General features: G+C 42.4%; 1 protein-coding gene across 6 annotated transcripts in view; it reads right to left on the bottom strand.

Annotated features, from left to right (window-relative positions):
* sfswap (splicing factor SWAP) overlaps positions 1–21,178 on the bottom strand; it is a 191,829-nt gene that overhangs the window by 163,106 nt on the left and 7,545 nt on the right. For all 6 annotated transcript variants that reach the window (XR_011882875.1, XR_011882876.1, XR_011882877.1 and 3 more), the window contains 3 exons: positions 17,419–17,498; positions 13,789–14,014; positions 1,923–2,032 (listed from right to left, as the gene is read on the bottom strand). Coding sequence is in view for 1 of the 6 variants with exons in the window: in XM_072240789.1 (XP_072096890.1) it covers positions 1,923–2,032; positions 13,789–14,014; positions 17,419–17,498 (416 nt within the window). In the remaining 5 variants the exon portion in view is untranslated. The remainder of the gene's footprint in view (positions 1–1,922; positions 2,033–13,788; positions 14,015–17,418; positions 17,499–21,178) is intronic.

Genomic DNA, 21,178 nt, shown 5'->3' with positions numbered 1-21,178 from the left:
TCAATCTTTCATTAGGCCTGGTTCTCTGGCCAGTCACTGGCTGCTAAAGCTACAGTACTGTACAAAAGTTTTAAGCACATATATACAGCTAGGGTGCTCAATACTTTTATACAGTACTGCAGTAAATTTATGTATTGCACTGTACTGCTACCACAAAAAAAAACACATTTCATGACATGTATGAGTGATGATAAACCTGATTCTGATATGGGTCTCTATTGGAGACTGAGAGTGGGAAGGGGCCAGGGAGAGGGGAAATCATGGTTGGGAAAAGGAGAAGGGAGAGGGGAAGGAGTGGGAAGTACCAGAGGGACATTCTGTAATGATCAATAAACCAATTGTTTGGAATCAAATGACCTTGACTGGTTTCTCAGGGTTGGGTGTGTCTACACCCCACTCCCCTCCGCCTACTGTTCTTGGTACTCCTTCTCTCCCACCTGGCACACACCCCATTGTACTGCTCTACTCTCACCATTCCCAATATCCTTCACTCCCGCCAGATTACAAACTCGCTCTCCACTCCACGTTGGCAAATACAGTACTGTGCAAAAGTCTTAGGCAATCTAGCTATATACATGTGACGAAGACTTTTGTACAGTACTGTATGTTTTACTTTCTGCAGGAGCAACTTAATCTTCCTGTGGTTCTGTTTTTCTGCTAGAAAACAAATGCAGTTCTCATTTGCTGTCTTCTATCCCATGAATTGATCAGTGAACACAACCTACGACTCACTTTCAAGGAGATATTGACTACTTTGCAAAACAAACTCAAGCCCAATCCCTAGGTATGATATTCATAAGCATTATTGTTAAAAACAATTAAACAGAGACGGAGTCAAAATCAACTATATTTTAGTTGTCGACGTTTCAGGTCGAGACCCTTCGTCAGGACTAACTGAAAGAAGAGTGAGTAAGGGATTTGAAAGTTGGAGGGGGAGGGGGAGATCCAAAATGATAGGAGACGATAGGAGGGGGAGGGATGGAGCCAAGAGCTGGACAGGTGATAGGCAAAAGGGATACGAAAGAATCATGGGACAGGAGGTCCAGGAAGAAAGACAAGGGGGGGGGGAGGGGGACCCAGAGGATGGGCAAGGGGTATATTCAGAGGGACAGAGGGAGAAAAAGGAGAGTGAGAGAAAGAATGTGTGTATAAAAATAAGTAACAGATGGGGTGCGAGGGGGAGGTGGAGCATTAGCGGAAGTTAGAGAAGTCGATGTTCATGCCATCAGGTTGGAGGCTACCCAGACGGAATATAAGGTGTTGGAGGAACAACACCTTATATTCCGTCTGGGAAGGTTGGAGGAACAACACCTTATATTCCGTCTGGGAAGATTGGAGGAACAACACCTTATATTCCGTCTGGGAAGGTTGGAGGAACAACACCTTATATTCCGTCTGGGTAGCCTCCAACCTGATGGCATGAACATCGACTTCTCTAACTTCCGCCAATGCCCCACCTCCCCCTCGCACCCCATCTGTTACTTATTTTTATACACACATTCTTTCTCTCACTCTCCTTTTTCTCCCTCTGTCCCTCTGAATATACCTCTTGCCCATCCTCTGGGTCCCCCTCCCCCTTGTCTTTCTTCCCGGACTTCCTGTCCCATGATCCTCTCGTATCTCTTTTGCTTATCACCTGTCCAGCTCTTGGCTCTATCCCTCCCCCTCCTGTCTTCTCCTATCATTTTGGATCTCCCCTCCCCCTCCAACTTTCAAATCCCTTACTCACTCTTCCTTCAGTTAGTCCTGACGAAGGGTCTCGGCCTGAAACGTCGGCTGTACCTCTTCCTAGAGATGCTGCCTGGCCTGCTGCGTTCACCAGCAACTTTTATGTGTGTTGCTTGAATTTCCAGCATCTACAGAATTCCTGTTGTTTATATTTTAGTTGTGTTGATCCATAAAATAAGATCTCAGTAACTCACCTTTGTTAACTCTTCCAATCTGGAGTTACTTTTGGAAGCAAAAAGACTCGGATGGAGGTAAGAGCCATCGTTGTCATCATCATCTTCTTCACCAGATTCCGTTACAGATTCTGTCACAATTAGAACATGTTTCAGTAAACAGTAATGCACAGTAAACACTCACTGCTGTCTCATGTAAATAACCTTTAAACTGCAGGGTTTCCAACCTTCTTTATGCCATGGAATAATATGTTAAACAAGGGGTATGTGGACCCCAGGTTGGGAACCCAAGCAAGGCATCCAGTATATATTTTGCAGGACTAATGATCCACATCAGTAAATATTGCAGCTTCTCGTATAAGTAGTCCTCCAAGATAACTACATCCTTGTCTTTGGGTTTGGAGGCTTGCAGACTTCAATGACCGGAGAGCTGTGTTGGCTAGAGTCAGGCCCTTATGCTTTGACTCTTGGTAGGGTCACCTATGCCAAACAGGTCAAAGGGTAGAGGCCAGACTAAGAGTGGTCCTCCAGGTTTGAGGGTTCCGCTCAGGAATAACAATCCTGACTGGTACAACAAAACTGTTACAAGAACAGCAATGAACGATACTTTGACATTTGAGTGTAACCGTATTCCCTACCCGGGACTTGCATGGGTGACAGTAGAGGAAACCAAGAGGAAGCTATTGACACCGCCAGAGATGGAGGACTTTTACGCCAGTGGTAAACAGGCAGTAGGTAAGTAAGTAAGTAATCAGTCATTACGATCCATATCAGTAAACACTGCAGCTTCTCATGTAATTAGTAACACTGGGTCAAAAGGCCTGCTCTAAACTGCGAAACACTATGACATCATACGTCAACTCCACTGATTTACTTGCTTGAAACGTAGAACTGTACAGCACAGGATAGACAGGCCTAGGATTCTGGAGTATTTTGAATCCCAGAGTCAAAGACAAGGCATGAAACTTGTCACCTAAAGATTTTTTTATCAAGAATTAATACAACAAAGAAAACAGAAACAGGACAGTGATAGGGGTCTTATTACTTTGAAGAAAAGCTAAAGGAGAAAAAGATGACGATGGCTGGCACAATGCAGTTACCTTTATACCATAGAGGTAAGCAAAATTCCATAGACAAGAATAATCCAATTAGAAAATACTTGGAAATTTTATTTATTTATAGGATACAGCACAGAGTAGGCCCTTTAAACCGCGCCTCCCAGCAACCCACTGATTTAACCCTACCCTAATCACACAATCTACCAACCAACCGGTAAATCTTTGGACAGTGGTAGGAAACCAAAGCCCAAATACTGCAATAAAATCAGCCAATGAGAAAATACTCCTTCAGAACAAAGAAGCTAAGAAGCTTCCAGAATTATACTTTGGAGAGCCACTAGAGGCATAGTAAACTGTTATCTATATAAAGGCCACTTAAAATACACACAGATAATTAAACAACTGAATCCAACAGGCCTTTCGGCCGACAGTTGTACTGGCCTTTTAACCTAGTCCAAGATAAATCTAACCCTGCCCTCCCACATAGCCCTCCATTTTTCTATCATCCACGTGCCTTTCTAAAAGAAACGTAGCAATACACAAGTCCACGTTGTGGAACATACAGCCAGTAGCTAATTTATTAGGTACACCTGCTTGTTAATGCAAATATCTAATCAGCCAATCATGTAACAGCAACTCAATACATAAAAGCATGTAGACATGGTCAGGAGATTCAGTTGTTGTTCAGACCAAACATTAAAATGGAGAAAAAATGTGATCCAAGTTACATTCACCATGGAATGATTGATTGTTAGTGCCAGACAGGGTAGTTTGAGTATTTTGGAAACTGCTGATCTCTTGGGATTTTCACCCACAACAATCTCTAGAGTTTATAGTCAATGGTGTGACAAACAAAAAAAAATCCAGTGAGCAGCAGTTCTGTGGGTGAAACAGTCTTATTGTTAATGAGAGGTCAGAGGAGAACGGCCAGGCTGGTTCAAGCTGACAGGAAGGTGACAGTAACTCAAATAGTCACACGTTCCAACAGTGGAGTGCAGAAGAACATGTCTGAGTGCACAAAATGTCAAACCTTGAAGTGCAACAGAAGACGACTACACCGGGTTCCACTCTTATACATAATAAAGTGGCCACTGACTGAAAGAATAAACTAGTCAACCCTCTAGCCCAGGGATTCCCAAACTACTTTTATGCCATGGACCCTACCATTAACCAAGGGGTCTGTGGGCCCCAGGTTGGGAACCCCTTTAGCCTCTTCTTTTATTCATTGATGCTTCTGCATCTCAGCTCCAAAGAACCAGTTTGGCTACAATATCCCTTAGTTCAACAACACTAAACCCAAACTTATTAACTGAGTTAGCTAGTACCCATTTCTCTGAGGATAAAAGAGTTCCACTTTCCACTACCCTTTGTATACAGTTGCTGATCTTCAATTTTTTACTAAATAATCTATATTTTCTTGTTTCTTAAGTTTGTTATAAACAGGGAGGTAGTGGAGGTTAAGTTCCCACTATTATTAAATGCCCCAATGGCAAGTGCCTCAGCTACCAAGCCCAGAGAACCGCTTCTACTGACAGGATAGGAGCAAAGGCTCTAAAACCTGTTGCTTCGGGCAAATGGAACTTGTCAGCCATGCTTGGCAGCTCATCTAGAAAGAAAACTCTGATCTCAAACCTCCGCTGACTTACGGTTATGCCCACTCATGGGGAAGGCTTTGGGAATAAGCCTCGGGGGAAATAAGTATTTTGCAGCAGTCTTCACTGTGGAAAGTTCCTCCAAACTGACGTGCAGGACTGATCAGTTACCAGAAATGTTTGCTTGAAGTCATTGCTATACAAGGGGGTCACACCAGTTACTAAAGGGAAAGGTTCACATACTTTTTCCAACAAATATATGTAATATCAGATCATTTTTCTCAAAAAAATAAATGAACAAGTATAATATCTTTTGTGTTATTTATTTAATTGGGTTCTCTAGTTTTAGGACTTGCGTGAAGATCTGATCACATTTGAGGTCAGATTTATGCAGAAACAGAAAGAATTCTACAGGGTTCACAAACTTTCTAGTACCACTCTATATCTTATGAGCTTGTGAAAAAAAAGCCTGGAGTTGGAGTCCCTAAAGCAGTCCTACATTGAGTTCAATGCTGACTGACAACTCCTGTGATACTACTGGTACCAAACTGTATCAGTCTCTGGCGTTCCTTTGGGTTCATCAGCTGCGTGAAGAGTGGGAGCCCGCTACACGGACAACAGCTTGCTCTCTATATCGTACTGCCCCGGCTTGTGTATTGAACATAGATAAGTAGGACACAACGTCCATAGTGGATCCCAACAGACAGAGGGTCTCCTGTGTTTTTTTCTTGCCCAACGCACTTTACCAGGGGAAAACTCCCTACTTCATCCCTTAAGTTAAGTTGCATAGTTGAAGAAAAGTAAGACTACATAACCTCATAACAAACTGATCAACATTCTGATGAAATGTACTGATTAACTGAATCTCCAGCACCAATCCTTACAGTGTGATTGCAGAAGTACTCCATATAGTGCTTTCAGCCTGCTCCATTATTAAAGTAAGATCATGTTTATCTGATTTTGGCATGCATCTCAACTATCTTGTGTATTTCGCACCACACTGAACTTTCTTCCAGTCCAAATATCATTTTTTTCCCTTTTAGCCTTGAATGACTCGGATAGAATTAAGAGTAAAATCAAATTATATTGTTGATGGAGCTCGGCAGATTCGTGCTAACGCATGGTCTCAGTCTGAAACATCTCCCCCCGGTGCCCTCTGGTGAGCAGATGCTGCTACACTTACTGAGTCCCATGGACAGCATTCTGACTGGTTACGTCACTGTCTGCTATAGAGGTGCACAGGATCTGGAAAAGCTGCAGCGGGAGGTAAACTCAGCCAGCTCCATCATGGAAACTAGCCTCCCAAGGCATTGAGAACATCTTCGAAAAGCAATGCCTCAAAAAGCCAGCATCCATCATAAAGAACCCCCATTACTATCATAAGGAAGGAGGTACAAGAGCTTGAAGACACACACTTAACATTTTAGAAACAACTTCTTGTCCTCTGCCATCAGATTTTTAAACAGTCAATGAACACTACCACACTATTCTGCTCTTTTTATAATACGTATTTTATTATAACAATACTCTTTACATTCAATATTGTGCAAAAGTCTTAGGCACATATACACAGCTAGGGTGCCTAAGACTTTTGCACAGTATTGTAGTAATTTTATCTATTGCACTGCAGCCACAAAAAAACACATTCCACGTCATATGTGAGTGATGATAAACCTGATTCTGATCTGGGTCTCTATTGTGGACTGAGAGTGGGAAGGGGACAGGGAGAGGGGAATCATGGTTGGGAAAAGGGGAAGGGAGAGGGGAGAGAGCGGGAAGCACCAGAGAGACATTCTATAATGATCAATAAACCAATTGCATGGAATCAAATGATCCTGCCTGGTGTCTCAGGACTGGATGCGTTGGTATCTGTGCCATTTCCACCCCCCCCCCCTCCCCGGCCCCAGCACTCTTTCTCTGCCACCTGTCCCACACCCCTCCCCCCCAACATGGTACCCCACCTTCACCATTCTCAAAATCCTTTGCTCCTGCCAGATTTACACCCTCACTCTCCACTCCACATTGACAAATACAGTACTCTGTCAAAGCCTTAGCTACACAGTTGCAAGAATAAGTTTGTGAACCCTTTGCAATTAACCTGATTTCCTGCATTAATTACTCATAAAATGTGGTCTGATCTTCAGCTAGGTCACAATAATAGACAAACACAAACAATCTGCCTAAACTAATAACTCGCAAACAATTATACTTCTCATCATTACCAAGTACACAATTTAAACAATCACAGTCTAGGTTCAAAGAAGTATGTGACCCTCTGGTGTAACGCCTTCTATCAAAAGCTATTTGGAGTCAGATATTCCAATCAATGAGATGAGATTGAAGGTGTGGGTTATGGAGGTGCCCTGCCCTATAAAAAAGACAAAGTCAGGTTACTGAGAAAGCCCACTCTTCTCAAGAAAGATCTGTTTATGTGCACCATTCCTTGATCAAAACAACTTTCAGAAGACCTTAGAAGAAGAATTGTAGAGATGCATGAAGCTGGAAAAAGTTACAAAAGCATTTCTAAAGACCTGAGTGTTCATCAGTCCTCAATAAGAGAAATTGCCTACAAATGGAGGAAATTCAATACTGTTATCAGTAATTAATACAGAAAACCAGGTAATTGCAAAGGGTTCACAAACTTTTACTTGCAACTGTATACATGTGCGTAATTCTTTTGCAGAGTACTATACTGCCACTAAATAACAAATTTCACGACACTTCAATAATACACCTGATTCCAATTCAGTGCTTTTCTGCTCCAGAATGTGACATCTGCAGTTTTCTTTTTGCATCACCAATTCAGTTAGGACAGCATGAAGTAGGTCCTTACTGCTTAAATAGGTGGCAATTTATCTGGAACCCCCCATGGAGGGAAATTATCTCTCAGCAGTTATACTGTGCAGTCACCTCAAATCTTAACATCCAAAAAGATCACTTCTTGTTCCTCTAAGCTCCAGTACAAGTCTAAATGGCTCAATCCTTTCATTCCAGCAACTTTCTCTGCATTATCTCCAGTGCAAGAATGTTTCTTGTTAAGTAAAGAGCTAAAATTTCATGCATTATTTCAGGCTGGGGTGGCAGGGTGGAGATGTGTCTCTACCAAGAGATGCAAGGCAATCCTTCCCTCCGCTGGCCCGCAGGTCACCCTTGGGCAAGGTGTAGCGCCTGCTTAGTCACCCTCCACCCCCAGCACCGGCCAGGGCAACGTGAAGCCATGGGAGCAGGAGGTGGATGATCGTACAAGCAGTTGGTGCGTATCACAAGTCCTGGTTACGCAACCATTGATACAGAAAAACAATTTCCGAAGAGTATCAATAATGGCCGGGGTCTCCTGACTTGTAAAGACACTGCCCAGAAGAAGGCAAAGTTGAACTATTTCTGTCAGAAAAAAAAATTTGCCAAGAACAATTATGGTCATGGAAAGAACATAATCACTATCATACGAATTGGCACATAACGGACGATTTATTTCTGGTGCAGTCTCACTAACATCCAATATAGCTTTTCTAACATTCAGTTCCATTTATATTCAATTGGTCTTGAACTGAAGGCTAGCATTTTATACTCCTTTCTAATGCTTACCTGTATGGCAGACAGGAAACAAAGAGTAGGGATTAATGGGTCCCTTTCAGAATGGCAGGCGGTGACCAGTGGGATACTGCAAGGCTCGGTGCTGGGACCGCAGCTATTTACAATATACATTAATGATTTAGATGAAGGGATTAAAAGTAACATTAGCAAATTTCCAGATAACACAAAGCTGGGTGGCACTGTGAAATGTGCGGAGGATGTTGAGATAATGCAGGATGACTTGGACAGGTTGGGTGAGTGGGCAGATGCATGGCAGATGCAGTTTAATGTGGATAAATGTGAGGTTATCCACTTCGGTGGCAAGAACAGGAAGGCAGATTACTATTTGAATGGTGTCAAGTAAGGAAAAGGGGAAGTACAAGAAGATCTAGGTGTCCTTGTACATCAGTCACTGAAAGTAAGCATGCAGGTACAGCAGGCAGTGAAGAAAGCTAATGGCATGTTGGCCTTCATAACAAGGGGAGTTGAGTATAGGAGCAAAGAGGTCCTTCTACAGTTGTACAGGGCCCTGGTGAGACCACACCTGGAATATTGTGCACTCCAATTTGGTCTCCAAATTTGAAGAAGGACATTCTTGCTATTGAGGGAGTACAGCAGAGGTTCACAAGGTTAATTCCCGGGATGGCGGGACTGTCATATGTTGAAAGATTGGAGCGACTGGGCTTGTATACACTGGAATTTAGAAGGATGAGAGAGGATCTGATTGAAACATATAAGATTATTAAGGGATTGGACACGCTAGAGGCAGGAAACATGTTCCCGATGTTGGGGGAGTCCAGAACCAGAGGCCACAATTTGAGAATAAGGGGTAGGCCATTTAGAACGGAGTTGAGGAAAAACTTTTTCACCCAGCGAGTTGTGGATCTGTGGAATGCTCTGCCTCAGAAGGCAGTGAAGGTCAATTCTCTGGATGCTTTCAAGAAAGAGCTAGATAGAGCTCTTATAGATAGCGGATAGCAGAGTCAAGGGATATGGGGAGAAGGCAGGAATGGGGTACTGATTGTGGATGACCAGCCATGATCACAGTGAATGGCGGTGCTGGCTTGAAGGGCTGAATGGCCTACTCCTGCACCTATTGTCTATTGTCAAACTGTCTGAAACCATATAAATAATCTAGGGTACCACCTTCCCATTTTTAGTTTATCAGTGAACTATGTGTGCCCCTTTGCAGGCACTTTAGAACACAGAAAAGTACAGCACAGAAGTGGGCCCTTTGGCCCATCTAGTCCATGCCAAGCCATTTTAGCTGCCAACTCCCATCAATCTGCACAGGGACCATAGTCCTCCATACCTCTGCCATCCGTGTACCTGTCCAAATTTCTCTTCAACATTGAAAAGGAGTTCACATGCACCACTTGTGTTGGCAGCTCCTTCCACACTCTCACCACCCACCACCCTTTGAGCAAAGACGCTTCCCTTCAGGTAACCCTTAAATTTTTTCACCTTTCACCCTTAACCTCTAGTTGCAGTCCCTCCCAACCTTAGTGAAAAAAGCCTGCTTGGTTTTGCCCTATCTATACCCCTCATAATTTTGTATCACAGGGACATATCGAGTGCATTCCTTCACACTCCTTATTTTTACCACACAGATAGCAGAAGCAGCAGTATCAGTATCACTCATTGTAGAATACCAAATGACCAACCTGCACCAGTAACCACTGGTGGTTGTCCAATCAAATTTCTGCTCAACTCCAAGCCCAGGACTTTAATGGTGGGGTACCTGGCAATTGTCCCATCACAGTACATTAAAGATAAATGCTTAGACTCTTACTCAAAACAGCCAGTTGCCAAAATGTTTCTTGACATATAGGAAGGAAGCGGAGGCTTTGGAAAGGGTGCAGAAGAGATTTACCAGGATGTTGCCTGGATTAGAGTGCATGTGCTATAACGAGAGGTTGGATAAACTTTGGGTGTTTTCTCTGGAGCTGCAGAGGCTGAGGGGAGATCTGATAGAGGTTTATAAGAATTATGATGAGCACAGGTAGAGAAGACAGACAGTATCTTTTTCCCCCAGGGTGAAAAATGCCTAATGTCAGAGGGCACGCATTTAAGGTGGGGGGGGGTGTCGGTTTAAAGGAGATGGGCAAGATAGAGTGGTAGGCGTCTGAAATGTGCTGCCTGGGGTTGTGGTTGAGACAGATACATGAGTAACTTTTAAGTGGTGTTTAGATAGGCACATGAATGTGAGAAAAATGCAAGGATATGAATATTGCATATGCAGAAGAGATTAGTTAGCCATTAGGTTACTAATTTACATGAGAAGGTCTGCAGATACTGGAAATAGTGCTGGAAGAACCCAGCAGGTCAGACAGCAAACATGGAAATGAATAAATAGTCAACGTGCTGGACTGAGACACTTCTTCAGGACCAGAAAGGCAAGGGGAAGATGCCAAAGTGCTTATCTGATTGGTTCGGCACAACACTGTGGGCTGAAGGGCCTTTTCCTGTGGCGTACTGTTCTATGTTCTATATCAGTCCATGCCCAGGTGTTGAACTGTTCTTGCTGCACAATGCAATCAATAACATCCGCACTTCCAGCCTAATGATGGAAGGTTACTGACGGGAGAGCTGAAAGTGACCCGAACGAGTATGGAAAGATCAGCCACGATGTTATTAAATGCCAGAACCAGTATGAGGGGACAAATGGTCTACTCTTGCCTCTAACTCTGGTGTCTTTACATCACTTTTTAAACTTGGTCTGCCCTTTGCAACACTGTCACAAAATATTATCAAAAACTAAATATCCAAAACACTTACAAAGATAAAAAGAACAAGGGACACTCAGAGATGGCCTTCACACACTGGTTACACTCTGATAGTCTAAGAGTCAATTTTTACCTTACTTTCTACTCTCCCTCTTTCAACAGAATCAGGTTTAATATCACCGGCATATATCATGAAATTTGTTGTTTTGTGGTAGCAGTACAATGCAATATATAACTGAATTACAGTAAGGTTTATATATATTCTAAAAAGTTAAATTAAATAAGTAGTGCAAAAAGAGATAAAACAAGTAGTGAGATAGTGTTCATGGGTTAAACGTCCACTCAGAAATCGGAGAGCAGAGGGGAAGAAGCAGCTCCTGAATAGTTGAGTAAGTGCCTTAGGCTTCTGTACTTCCTCCTTGATGGTAGCAATGAGAAGATGGGATGTCCTAGGTGATAGGGTCCTTAATGATGGATGCTGCCGTTTTGAGGCATCGCACCTTAGACCATAAGACCAGAAGATATAGGGGCAGAATTAGACCACTTGGTCCATCAAGCCTGCTCCAGAATTTCATCATGGCTGATCCATTCTCCCTCTCAGCCCCAGTCTCCTTGCCTTTTCCCCATAACCCTTCATGCCCTGGCTAATCATGAATCTACCAACCTCTGCCTTAAATATACATAACGGGCGGCTGTGGAGGCCAAATCGTTTCAAGATGTCCTAGATGCTGGGGAGGCCAGCATCCATTGAGAAATCATTACTTTCACATTATTTTTAATCAAGTATGCTTCTCTGTTACGTAGGACTTCATGAGACAATTTTTTTTTTTTTTTTTTTTTTTTTTAGGCCAAACATTGCCATTCCATTTTATTACTTCTTGGGCCAGATAACACCCTCAAAGTCCTTCAGAAATCCTAATTATGCCTTTCTTGACATACACTAAAACTATCCTCTAATTAAAGATATTGTCTCTCAGTCTTCCCATCAGCAAAAGTATAATTCACCTGTTTATAATCTTCATTTTCAGTAAAATAGAAAAACATAATATTCATATTGTTACATATTCTGTGAGCATGACGTAATTATCTTGTGAGCTTGATGTAATTGTCTCATGACCGTGGGGTGATGTTATGTCACGTGATGATGTTTCAAACAGTATTTAAACAAAGCCCGCCAATGTGACGCAGTTCTCATTTTTATTTTTGTGCAACGTTGTTGTTGCCAGTCAGATGTTTGGAAACACCACCTGTTTTGTTTGTTGCACATTTATTTTTCCCTTATAGTCCAGTATTGGAGAGTGAAGACATTACCAGGGTTATCCGAGCAAAGTATTGGGTAACGTTAATGTCGCTCAGCGTCTTGGGAATGATTGACCTTTTTGAATTCGTTCGGGAATTGTAGCTTGCACATTTGAGTTAAACCCCTGCAAGGTCGGGAAGGTTTGTGCAGTGACCACCTCCTAGTCAAAAAGGTCAGTTCCTTTATTTCTTTGTGATTCCTTCGGACAAGGCATCTCTCGGCTGTGATCGGCAGATTTGTATAAATCACGTGGACTTTTGAATTTACCACTTTAAGTCTGTGCTTGGATGAGAACTCGTTAAGAACGGTTTATAAGTTTGACTGTTTGTTCGATATAGTCGCCTAACTGTTAACTTCCAGTTAAGTTAGTCGTTCGTTTACTTTTCGATATTTTGAGCAGTGGTTAATGTCATAGTTTATTTTATGAAAACTCCACTCAAATTCATCTCTGTTGCTGTTGATTTATAACAACATTTATTGATACAATCCCTGTTCCAAAAAAGATCTGTTTATCACTAGAATGAAGAAAAATTACTGCTGATGCCACCCACCCTAGCAGTCACCTATTTACCAAAATGCCACAAGTCCATCACCACCTCCGAAGCTTCTTTCCTGTAGCTCTCCAGCTTCTCAACAAAACTCAGGGTGTAATACCCTAACTATCCCTGCACAACATCCGTGAAATGGTCTTGTCTAAACTCTCCTTGTTCTTTTGATGATTATTGCGTCTGTTCCTAAGTTCACTTTTTTTTTGACTATTGACATTGTGCTAATTGGTGATCGCTCGTGGCTATCTGCACTATTGTCTTGTGAATGGTTGGTTGCTGTTGTGTTGTCTGTCACCATATTGTTCTGTGCGTAATGAAATAGAAGGCCGGTAGCTCGGGTTGGCAGCTTATTTGTAGGATTGTTCATCGACCTTGAAGGTTAGGTCACAAACATTTTGTCATCAGTTGAGGTCATCTCAACTGGTGATGAAACATTTGTGACCCAACCTTCAGGCTCAGCAAACATTGTCCTGTGTTTTATAGTTCGCACCAAACCACAATCAATTCTAGCAACAAAGTGATTCTGATTCTGAATGCCATTTCAGATAGCTTCAGTTTGGTGAATTAGTTTTCTGTCTCACTAATTCACAAACAGAAATGAATGATTGAAAGAATAAAATTTATTTCGGTCAGTACAAACATAACAAAAAGCATCATTTTCAACGATGATTTCATAGGATAAAATTACAACAAAAAATGGAACGTCACTTCCCCCTTCACCTTGCTGCTGATGGTAAACAATGGCAGCATTTTACCAACTCCGGTCCCAAGTCACAGCCTGCGAGAAGAGGGTTGGGCACAGGCCTGGCAACTCTATTCCGTAAAAAAACCCAGAATTGCAGAAACTCCAAAGACCTCATAGCTGAGAAAGGAAGGATCTTCACCAAGATGGGCTACATCCGGGGACAATATGAAAGACTATCCCAGGAGACAGGACTCTGGCGAGCTGCTGTCGGCAGCCTAGACCCCCTTAGGAGTGAAATAGCTGAAGAACATTTTGCAGCTTCACAAAACACAGACTGGTCAAATGACACAATCAAGACAGAATATGGAAAGGAAACTTAAAAGGATCTGAAATATCTTAGCTTACTCCGTTTTTCCTCCACTTTTTTTTCGGTCTGTGCAACATATTTCCCTTCCTTCATGGTCTTGAGGATGTACTTATAGTACGGATTCAGGTAGTGATCGAAGCGTAGAAAGTCAAACTGAGAATTCCGGGCTTGCTTAGCTTTCAGCATGATTTCAAACGGTGTTCCCTGCTTACATACAAACTTTGCTGTGCGTTCAATGATGGCATGCATTTTTGACGTTCCAGGCTGGGGAGAGAGAAAACAAAATTATCAAGCTCAAGTTTATTGTCATTCAACTGTACAATAAGGGGGTCCACAGACGTTCATGAAAATGATTTCAAGAATAAAAGGGTTAATATATGAGGAGCATTTGATAGTTCTAGGTCAGTACTCACTGGATTAGGAAAATGAGGGAGGACCTCATTTAAACCTATCGAATATTGAAAGGTCTGGATAGATTGGATGTGGGAAGCGGGGGAGTCTAAGACCAGAGGGAACAGCCTCAGAATAGAGGGGCATCCATTTAGAATGGAGATGAGGAGGAATTTCTTTAGCCAGAGAGTGGTGAATCTGTGGAATTCATTGCCACAGGCAGCTGTGGAGGAACTTCACTGGGTATATTTAAAGCAGAGGTTGATAGGTTCTTGATTATTCTGGGGATCTAAGGTTTTGGGGAGAGGGCAGAATGGGGTTGAGAGGGATAAGAAATCAGCCATGATAGAATGGCAGCCTAAATCAAGAGGCCTAATTCTGTTTCTAGGACAAGAAAATCTGCAGATGCTGGAAATTCAAGCAAAATACAGGAAATGCTGGAGGAACTCAGTAGGGCAGGCAGCATCTTTATGAGTCAAGGCCCTTCATCAGGACTCATGATGAAAGGTCTCAGCCTGAAATATCAACCATTTGCTCTTTTCCACAGATGCTGAGTTCTCCAGCATTCCATGTGCTAATTCTGTTCCTATGTCCTATGGTGCAAAACACATACATTATAAAATACATATCAACACAGAATGTAATATTACCACAAATAAATTAACTCATAATAAGGCGCATTTACGACACAAGTTAAAAGGGAAGAGTATAACGCTACTGGCACGTCTGACAAGTGTGGAACCATCATTACAATACATTGGGTTGAATTAAATACTCCACCCACACGAGGATAGAATATCAGCTACTGTATATTGCTGTACGAATCTGGTTCATCAATCCAGCACATTACAATCAATACACTGGGATCTGAAAATACTGACCAATTAGCTGATGTCGACACAAAATATCTGTCCATCTGCAGCTGGTAAATTTATAACTAGCGTATTTGCCAAGAACACAATTTATCAATTATATGCATCGGCTTGTATCTCAAACTATCACGGGAAAAGCCCTCTACACCATTGAGCATATCTACACGGAGCATTGTCATAGGAATGCAGCATCCATCACCAGGGATGCCCACCACATAGGACATGCTCTCTTCTCACTGCTGTCATCGGGAAGGAGGTACAGGAGTCTCAGGACTCACACCACCAACTTCAGGAATGGTTATTACCCCTCAACCATCAGACTCTTGAACTGTTCCGACAACCTATGGATTCTTCATCTCATGTTCTCCATATTATTATTATTTTTCTTTTTCTACTTGCACAGTTGTCTGTTGCACACCAGCCCAAGTTGGTGCACTATTTCATTGATTCTATTATGATTATTATTTTATTATGGGTGTATTGAGTGTGCCCAGAAGAGAATAAATCGCAGGGATGAATATGGTGGCATACATGTACTTTGATAACAAATTTACTTTGAACTTTGAAACATCCTTTTGAAGTATTTTTCTGTTGTGAGTACATTTGTTATTATTTTACACTTGGCCAGTACGTAACTTGTTCTGCAATACCTTTAAAACCTCCCCACCCCCACCCAACCATGCACCATCCCCCTCACCTGGTCTCACCTATCACCTGTCAGCTTGTACTCTTCCCCCTCCCTCCCTTCTTCACCCCTACTGGGCCATGGGCCACCCACGGCAGCTCAAATGAATCCTCTGTCCTGGGCCAGTCTTTCAGGTTGCCCCCATCTTTGAAGATCTTTCCCCTCCCAGAGATGAGTTCTTTGGGGCTTCTGCCGCTCTGGGTATTTATGGGATGGAGTTGCCCATGCTCAGCTCTTCACGTTTTGCAAGCGGATTTGGAACCATCCACGGCAGAGTTCTTCACCTCTCCCATTCTCTTATTTTTGCTTCTGCCCCCTTTCCTTTCCAGTCACAGCACGAAACGTTGACTGTTTGTTCTTTTCCATGGATGCTGACTGACCTGTTGAGTTCCTCCAGCATTTTGTGTGTGTTGCTCTGGAATTCCAGCATCTGTACAAGCTCTCGTGTCTTTAAAGCACAACTTATTGTGGTAGCATCCCAACATAACTAAACCTGAATAATCTACACAAGCATAAAAGTGACTTTTGTACATTGAAGGAAAGCAAGAAATATGGTATGAAAAAAAGGACTAATCAATTTCAGGATTATTTTTAAAAAAAGAGAAACTTCCTCATTCAGAGGGCTGTGAGTGTGGAATGAGCTGTCAGCACAAGTGGAGCATACAAGCTCGAATTCAATGTTTAAGAGAAACTTGGATAGGTTCATGGGTGGTAGGGTTATGGATGGCTATGGTCCCAGTGCAAGTCGATGGGAGTAGGCAAATGGACTAAATGGGAAAAATGGTTTCTATGCTGTATTTTTCTACGACTCTATGATGCTTCACAACCTTTAAAGATTACAACACCTTTATGAATAATCATAGACCATAACACACAGGAACAAATTAGGCCATTCAGCCTATTAAGTCAGCTCCGCTATTTCGTCCTGGCTGACTTATTATCCCTCTCAACTCCGTTCTCCTGAATTCTTTCTGTAACCTTTGACATCTTGACTAATCAAGAACCCATCAACCTCTGCTGTAAAAATACCCAATGACTGCCACTACAGTCATCTTTGGCAATGAATTCCACAGATTCACCACTCGCTGACTGAAGAAATTCCTCCTCATCTCTGTTCTAAATAGATGCCCCTCCATTCTGAGGCTGTGTCCTCTGGCCCTACACTCCCCCACCACAGGAGACATCCTCTCCACATCCACTCTATTTAAGCCTTTCAATAGTCAATAGGTTTTAATGGGATTCCCCCTCATTCTTCTAAACTCCAAAAACTACAGGTCCAGAGCCACCAAACGTTGGCTACATTAACCTTTTCATTCCGAGAATCATTCTTGTGAACCTCCTCTAGACCAGGGATTCCTGACCCCCTGCTTAATGAGATTGGTCCATAGCATAAAAAAAGATTGGGGACTTCTGCTCTAGACCATCTATTGTCTTCGATTAGGAACCAAAACTATTTGTGCAGAAGCCTGACTCTCCAACCCAAGCCCCATGGGATTTGCATTGGGTCAAGTTCTCAGTCTAAAATGAGGTAGGAATCAGCCACAGCCAAATCGGGTTTTAGCTTACTCAAAGTAAAAGGTGAAATATTTAAAGAGATCCTGAGTGTGAGTGGATTTTGTGTTTGCTTTTACAATTGATGGATGTAACTCCAGATCACCTTTTCCTATGAAACGCATTTATACACTGCATGCAATAATTGCAAGAAACTTTACAATACTTACAACTTCCACATCAGAAGGGACAAGCAGCCCAGCAGGAGCTGTGTACGGCTCCTCGTTCTCTTCTGTATGATCATTCTCAGCTGCCACACAGATCAAAGGAATATGCTTTTAGTGACATGCACAAATATACATAAAATGTAAATGTACATTAAACATAGCTTTTTTTTGTAGAGTAAAAATTGCCACGCCAGGGGTCTATGGCATAAAAAAAAAGGTTGGAATGTCAAATCTTTGAAGACCGAGGGAATGGCCGCAGGAGATCCCAACCTAGATTCCATGTACACCTCGCTATTAAATTAATACATTCTCATAAACTGAATTTAGCTCAAGTATACACGAGGACCACAACCTTGCTGTGCTTTGGAGGTTTGTGTGCCTCAATGACCCAGAGAGTAATTTTTTGCTGGAGTCAGGGTTTTATGCTTTGGTTCTTAATAGGGTCACCCATGCCAAACAGGTCAAAGGGTAGAGGCCAGACTAAGAGTGGGCCTCTGCTCCTCCAGGTTCGAGGGTTCAGTTCTGGTCTAACAACCCTAACTAGTAAAACAAAACTGTCATGGAAACAGCAATGAAGAATCTTCCTACAGAGTGCGATGGTATTCCTGAGTCTCCACCCAGGACTTACATGACTAGCAGTACTGAAAACCGAGAGGAAGCTACTGACACAATGATAGAAACCCTGGACACCACCAGAGATGGAGGACCTTCATTGCTGCCCTAAACACCAGTGGTGTAACAGGCAATAGGTAATGCATTCATATGCCTCTCAGAGTCAAACCCTACATCCCCATTGTGAGAGGTGGAATAAGGCAAGGCTGGCCAGCAGGGTTCTGGTGAAGCTGTATAGGCCAATCCTCTGTACAGTAGATGCAATGGAATGCAGAAGCGCTAAACTCCAACCACACCATTGACTTCAGAGGATGATGGAGTTGCAAGATCGATGAACTATGCTCCACTGTGAGTTAGGGCCAGCTCAATTCAATTCATGCATTCACATGAAAATATCCCTCTTCCAGCACCAATTTAGCCTTAAAAATCCTACATTCAAACCAGGTATAATACAATTAATGAGAACGCACAGTCATTTCGGCAAAGACAGAGCAACCTTTTAAAGAAACCTCTCAAGTAAAAATTACTTTTGCACATTTCAAGGACGTTAAAAGGGACTGGCATAAATATTACTTGTTGGACTGGCATAAATATTGCTTTTTGGACCTGAAATGCAGTCTGCAGTCCATCTAGCCTGCTTCTCTAAGTCAATGCTCCAACTACTGCTCTCAACCTATCCTTTTCCAAAACAGTGAGAGTAGAGCGGGAATAAAGGGGGCCTGCTCTGGACAGCTGCTAGCAACTAGAGGGGTTCCAAAGGGGTTGGTTTCCCTACTTTTTACATTATATGTTAATGAACAGGCTGACAGAATTGATGGCTTTGTGGCCAGTTACGCAGACAATACAGTCATAGAAAATTATAACACAGAAACAGACAGTTCAATCCGTCTAGTCCATGCTGAACCATTTAAATTGCTTATTCCCATCAACCTGCACCAGGACCATAGCCCTCCATACCCCTACCATCCACATACCTATCAAAACTTCTCTTAAACATTGAAATCAAACTTGTATGCACCACTTGCGTTGGCAGCTCGTTCCACACTCTCACAACCCTCTGAGTGAAGAAGTTTCCCCTCAGGTTCCCCTTAACATTTTACCTTTCACCCTTAACCCATGACCTCTCATTGTTGTCATACCCAATCTCAGTGGGAAGGTGGAGGGACAAATAGCTATGAGGAAGCAGGGCATCTGCAGAAGGACTTAAGACAGACTGGGAAAATGGGCAAAGAGGTGGCAGATAGAATACAGTGCCCTGAAGTGTACAGTATTGCACTTTTGTAGAAGGAATAAAGGCATAGAATTCCAAAATTAGAGGTTCACAGGGACTTCGAAGTCCTCTTGCAGGGTTCTCTAAACTTTAACTTGCAGGTTGAGTTGGTGGTGAGGAAGGGAAATGCAATGTTAGCATTCATTTCGAGAAGACTAGAATATAAAATCTGGGATACAATGCTGAGGTTTTATAAGGCATTTGTCAGTATTGAACCCCTTATCTAGTAAAGGATGTGCTGGCATTGGAGAGGTCCAAAGGTTTATGAGAATTATCCGCTTAGAATGAAATAGTTAATGTATGAGGAGCACTTAATCGCTCTGGGCCTGTACTGAATGGAGATTAGAAAAATAAGGGAATATCTCATTGAATCTGCCAAATATTGAAAAGCCTGATTGAGTGGATGAGGAGAGGATGTTTCCAATAGTGAGAGACTCTAGGACTAGAAGGCACAACCTCAGAACAGAAGGATGAACCCTTTAGAACAGAGATAAGGAGGAAATTTTTAGTCAGAGGGCGATGAATCTGTGGAATGCATTGCTACTGATGGCTGTGGAGGCAATGTCATTGGGTATATTTAAAACAGTGGTTGATAGATTCTTAATTAGTCAGGGTATCAAAGGTTAAGGAGGAAAATAAATCAGGCATGATCAAATAGTGCTGCAGACTCAATGGGCCAAATGCCTAATTCTGCTCCTATGTCTTATGGTTTTAAAACAGTATTTATACTTATTACCGCTACAGAACTAAATTAATTCCAGGCTTCAGTGCTGCAGTCATGACCTGGAATTGTCAATCACTGGCAAAGGCTAAGTGGCCAATAGATTAACATGGAAAGCACAAATTAAAGTGCACTTCAACTTCAACCTCCTCTCCTCTAAGTAGAAACAGTAGACGATGGCACTATCTTGGATTATTCACACTAATTCCATCTACTCTTGGGTTATTGCAGAGTTCACTAAATGAGCAATAAATTGATTTGAAGCATTTTCCCAAATGATGCACATTGAACTGATTTAGGTATGAGATTTAAGATTGTTTAATGTCATTTCCAGTAAACAAGTATAAAGGAGAACAAAATAATTATTACTCCAGATCCGATGCAGCACAAAAAAAAGATAAAGAGCACAATAATAATTAAAAAAAAACACATTAGGTATAAAGGAATAAGATAGCTTATATACATAGATTGATTCTAAGTCCATAAAGTGACGCTCGGCACAGAAGTGTCTGTACATAAGGTAAATCTGACAGGAAATGATAAAGTAGTGTGGTTAGGGTTGGGTTAGTGGGTGGAAGTGTTGATTAGCCTCACTGCTCGGAGAAAGTAACTGTTTTTGAGTCTGGTGGTCCTGGCATGAATGCTATGTAGCCTCCTCCCTGATGGGAGTGTGACAAACAGTCCACGAGCAGGGTGGGTGGGATCCTTCATGATGTTACTGGCCCTTTTCTGTATGCATGTCATTGATGGTGGGTAGGTCGGTGCCGGTGATGCGTTGGGCAGTCTTGGCTACCCATAGTAGAGCCTTCATGTCCACCACAGTGCAGTTTCCATACCAAGCAGTGATGCAACTGATAAGGATGCCCTTTAATGCAGACTTGTAGAATAATGTGAATATGGATGTGAAAGGTCCAGTGCTCTTCAGCCACCTCAGAAATAGAGACATTAGTGAGCTTCCTTGACTGTGTGGAATGCATTCTGGGTCCATGACCCATTGTGTGAGATATGCACTCCCAGGAGTTTGAAACTGCTTGCAGTTTTCTCTGCGAGCAGTGTAAGGAGAGGCTGGACAAACTTTTGTTTTCACTAGCACTGGAGGTTGAAGTACAGTCCTGTGCAAAAGTCGTCACACATATATGTTTGGGTGCCTTAGACCTTTG

This window comes from Mobula birostris, chromosome 22 (genome assembly GCF_030028105.1).
Source record: "Mobula birostris isolate sMobBir1 chromosome 22, sMobBir1.hap1, whole genome shotgun sequence".
Classification (NCBI taxonomy): Eukaryota; Metazoa; Chordata; class Chondrichthyes; order Myliobatiformes; family Myliobatidae; genus Mobula; species Mobula birostris.
Note: the sequence above shows the minus strand (reverse complement) of the source record. Positions and strands in the feature narration are given on the sequence as shown.